General features: G+C 32.4%; 1 protein-coding gene across 1 annotated transcript; it reads left to right on the top strand.

Annotated features, from left to right (window-relative positions):
* The first annotated feature begins 2,895 nt into the window (after positions 1-2,895).
* On the top strand, positions 2,896-3,429 carry LOC146995424 (histone-lysine N-methyltransferase SETMAR-like). Its single transcript, XM_085823112.1, has one exon. The coding sequence runs from the start codon at positions 2,896-2,898 to the stop codon at positions 3,427-3,429; it is 534 nt and encodes a 177-aa protein (XP_085679238.1).
* The last annotated feature ends 1,216 nt before the right edge of the window (positions 3,430-4,645 follow it).

Below are 4,645 nucleotides of genomic sequence, written 5' to 3'. Positions count from 1 at the left end.
ATGAAGAAAACAAATTTTCTGAACTTTCTGCTTCTTGTAAAAAATTACTGAACTTTTAGAAAATCAGGACTTGCTTGTTTTTTATCTTCATAATAAGCAAGCAAATGCATAATGAGGTGAACAAAACTTTAAGAACAGATTTACAGATAATGCAATAATAAACAGATTTACAGTTTATTATTGCCGAGTAAAATATTTGTTAAGAGGAATGCAGATTACATATGTAAATCTATAATGCCCTTGAGGTGTGATTGGAAGCATAATCGATATCCCGGTGAGGTTATGCTCATTTTTCACGTCTCTTGCTTCAAAAAAACCTAACGACTCTATGAAGTATTTAATCACTGAACGTTATTTCGAGGCACAGTAAAATTATTTTAAACGGCAAACGGAGAGAAATATAGAAGGGAATAACAATTTTTAATATGTATGCAAGCTGAACTGGAATAAAAAATGAGCAAACTTTTTAATTTTTAATTAATTAATTCATTAGTGCGTGCATGTGTGTGATTGTGTGCACACAAATTCATTGTGAGTGTTAAATTTTTCGTACATCGAAGGAAGAATAGAGTTTGAGTAACGAAGATTTTATACTGTAATAAATAATCATGTGGGGATAAATGTTATATGCAAATTCTAGCAGTGTAAGGGATAATAAGAATACTGTTAAACAATAATGAAAACGTATGCCCTTTAACTAAAGTCTGAATTGAATAAACAATTGTAACAGTTCAAAAATAATGCGTTGTAAGTGAATTCAGTCATTTCTTTTATACATCGTTCTAGATTTATTATAGTATTTGAATAGAACATGTGGCAACGATTAAATAATTCTTTAAATGATATAAATTTTGTGCATTTTGAGTATATGAACGAAATATAATACTGTTAAGTGAACCTTGCGCCAGAGTGTCGCTATGGTAAACAAATAGAGTGAATTTTAAAGAATGTATTTATTCTATTGTGATTTACGCGCTGTCGGCAAAGTAGGTTTAATTCAATCCAATAAGTTTAAATGAAATACAAGAAAAAATGCGTATAATTTAATATTCCGTACAAGGAAGTCATGTGGTGTACAGTCAGATTTTTTATAAATGCGTTTTGTATTTACTATTTATTTCATTTTCTTAATCTCGAAAACAACAGAATTTAAGGATTGATTAGTGGTGTTAGAATTTTAAGGATTTGAAATTGTAAAAAATTACGAAACAAATGCTTTACTCTTTTGAAAATGCGAATAATAAAAAAATACTTTTGTGTCTTTGTACAGATTCTTTAAACTAGGCGTGGTCTTCTAAGCTTGTTTTTTTCCCCCTTTTCTTTTTTTTTTTTTTTTTTTATTTCGCTTATGGTTTTTGCCACTATCGTCAAACTTTGCCATTGACTTTTAAACTATCTCCTTATTTGCAATCCAGCTCAAATTTTGCGCATACATTACTTGTGGATGGCAATGCAGTGTGATGAAGTGAATTTTTAACCCAAATGGACGTTAGCCCAGAAGGGCTATTATTCTCGAAACGGCCTTTTGCACTACACTTTTGCGCGTTTGAGTCACTACAAACAGCTGAATCACTTTCCAAATTGTTGCCACCAAATATTATCGTCCTGTATTATATTTAAAAAAACTAAATAGTGAAGAATCTGCATGAATGTATATATGTTTCTTGCACTGTGAAAAAACAACGGTAGTCTTCCACCCGAACATCGCTACATGGAAACCCGATTTTTTAATTTGTTTTATTGCCTATTTCATAATTTGTAAAACTTTAACACATTTTTTATTAAAAAAAACTCAACAATTTCAAAGCGAGAAGTGTCAACATTGTAGGGAATAACATTTTTATATCCAGCGCGCCAGACTGGCTCTCGGAAATTCGAAAGATATGCTCTCTTTAAATATTTTTCGCAAAGTGGCGTTAGCTCAAATGGTCTCGAAACGCATATGTGTCTGTAAATAAATAAAAAAACGCCCGCTTAGGCATAATATAAAATCTGAAAGCTTTCAGATTTTATTTTTATTTTTTATTTTAATTCAGTTATACTTTTAAAAATCTTGAAGGTGTTTTCTGCACATATCTTCGTATAACAAATGAACTCAACTGTCAGTATTATATTGTTTGCACCACTGGAATGGGGAAAAATCTTGATGAAAAATGAAATTTGATAAAATGAAATTTGATGTTCTTTAAAATGTTTGAAGAATATTTAGCAAAACCTCAGAATTTGAGCTTTGCCGAATTTTCGCAAATATTTCAGTTGTTTCGACTATTTAAGGTAACAGAATTGTTGGAATCAAAAAGATTATTCATTGCTAAAAAACTATTTTTCAATTGATTATTTGGATAACAATGTGTTGAGAGTAAAAAGAGGAAAATAAAAGTTTTTATTTAAAACTCAGTTAACTAATGAACTAAATGAAGAAAACTTAATTTCACGAAACAACAGATTTAAAAGAAATCTTTATAAAAAATTATCTACGATTTAACAAATATCATGCATAATAAAGCGTGGGCTCTGAAATAGAGAAATCTGTGAATTGAACTGCATTGTCAAAAATATAAGCTATTATCTTTATAAATTTATCAAGGGAGTACCAACCTTTATCAAATTTATCAACCACGTTTTTACGTAGGTCAATCAGGAAGTTTGTTGCACTACTGAGTAAATATGTTCCGCCTAAGACTATTTGGATGACACTGTGTGGCAACACTTCAGACATGTACCTTTTTTGCGTGACGTAGGAGCTTTCCCGAGGCAAGTTTAGTTTTTCTGATACTCAGTCGCAAACATGTCTCGACAGCTGCAAATAGTGTCCAAATTGGAATTTATGGACAGTCGCATGAAGTGTATGGTGAAAATGCAATGTCACGTCAAGCTATCGCGAAATGGTGCAACATGTTTGAGAATTTACGTACAAATATTGACGACGATGAGCGCGAGGGAAGACCATCAACTGCAACAAATTCGGAAATCGCTGCTCGCGTGAATGAATGCATTCTTCTAAACAGACGCACAACGATAGACGAAATCTTAGATAAACTGGATATTTCTCATGGAAGTGGGCATAAAATTATTGCCGATCACCTTGAATTTCGTAAAGTTTGTGCTCGATGGGTGCCACGTCTATTGACGGAGGAACATAAAAGAAAGCATTTTGAAAGTGCATTTGCATATCTGCAACGTTACCAAACGGAAGGAAATGAGTTTTTAGACAAAATTGTGACTGGAGATGAAACTTGGATTCACCAATTCTCACCTGAAACGAAACGCAGGTCGCTCGAGTGGAAACATTGCAGTTTCCCGACACGAACAAAGTGTCGAACTGTTCCATCTGCAGGAAAGGTGATGATGACGCTGTTTTTCGACAGAGAAGGCGTGGTGCATATAGAGTTCATGCCGAAGGGTGCCACAATTAATGCATCTTCTTAATGTGAAACACCAAAACGATTGTGACAATCACTTAAAAATCGACAGCCAGGTAAACTGTCGAATGGCATTGTGCTCCTGCATTACAATGCAAGACCACATGCAGCAAAACAAACGTGTGACCTTCTGAAAAGATTTGGGTGGGAAGTGTGGAATCACCCTCCTTATAGCCCAGACCTTTCACCTCCTGACTTCCATGTGTTTGGTCCCATGAAACAAAAACTTTCAAAGCGACGGTACCATTCGGATGCCGAAGTGAAAGCTGAAGCTCACCAATGGTTATCGGACATTGGACGGGATTTCTTTGCAGAAAGCATCGAAAAACTTTTACCACGCCTCGACAAATGGTTAAATAACGGAGGTAATTACGTTGAAAAGTAGATTTTGAATTGAACTTTAAGATAAGATATAAATAAAGTTATTGTAAAATTTTGCTCCTGTTTTGTTTTCGTAGGCAGTGCAACTAACTTTTTGACTGACCCTCGTATTATTCGTAATATAAAATTGTAATTGAATTTTAAAAAGAGAATTATTTAGTCTCCTGTTCCCAAGAAACTTTAAGGTAATCTATTTTTCTTCTTTTAGTTTATTTATTTTATGAATTTTAAATAAAGCATATTGCATAAACTTTACTTTTTTTAAATTTTTAGTCTGAATTGTACTTTATCAAATTATTCAATGAAAATTGTTTCTCAACCATGAATAATCATTCTTTTATTTCCAACAATTCTTGTATTATTTACAATTTTATGATAAAATCTTAAGATAATACTTATTGTAAACCTTTATCGTAATTCTTGTGCATTAAAATTCATTTATATTATTCGTTCGTCATTAAGCTCGTATACCTTAAAATTCATGTATATTATCTGCGATTAAAAACCGATGTATTTAATCTTAAAGTATCTCGTACTGTATGCTCGCATTCTGCCTATTTTCTTAAATGCATTAATTATTTATTATTATTTTTTTTTTCCAGTGAGCTTTGTGCTTTCGAACTGAATTTTAAGTCCTTGAGACTATACTCTGCTAAGTATAATTGACCAACTGTCAATGATTCTTTTCTTAAATTAATACATCTGGCATGTATTCTGACGAATTATACGTGTAAGTCCGATGGGTGGAATCAAACGCGGGTATTTTAAAAAGAAACTCTAAGAATTGGAGGAAACATATCTTATCATTATCTGCGCAGGCTTGCAAATAGTAAATTTAAAAG

Source organism: Stegodyphus dumicola, chromosome 9 (genome assembly GCF_044657685.1).
Source record: "Stegodyphus dumicola isolate Sdum_Otavi_A_Nest chromosome 9, ASM4465768v1".
In the NCBI taxonomy this organism is placed as follows: Eukaryota; Metazoa; Arthropoda; class Arachnida; order Araneae; family Eresidae; genus Stegodyphus; species Stegodyphus dumicola.
The sequence above is the reverse complement of the archived record's forward strand: the minus strand, read 5'-3'. Positions and strand labels throughout refer to the sequence as shown.

Bases quoted from the DNA above. Each gene is read 5' to 3' on its own strand.
- LOC146995424 (XM_085823112.1), top strand. From the start codon at position 2,896: ATGTTTGAGAATTTACGTACAAATATTGACGACGATGAGCGCGAGGGA.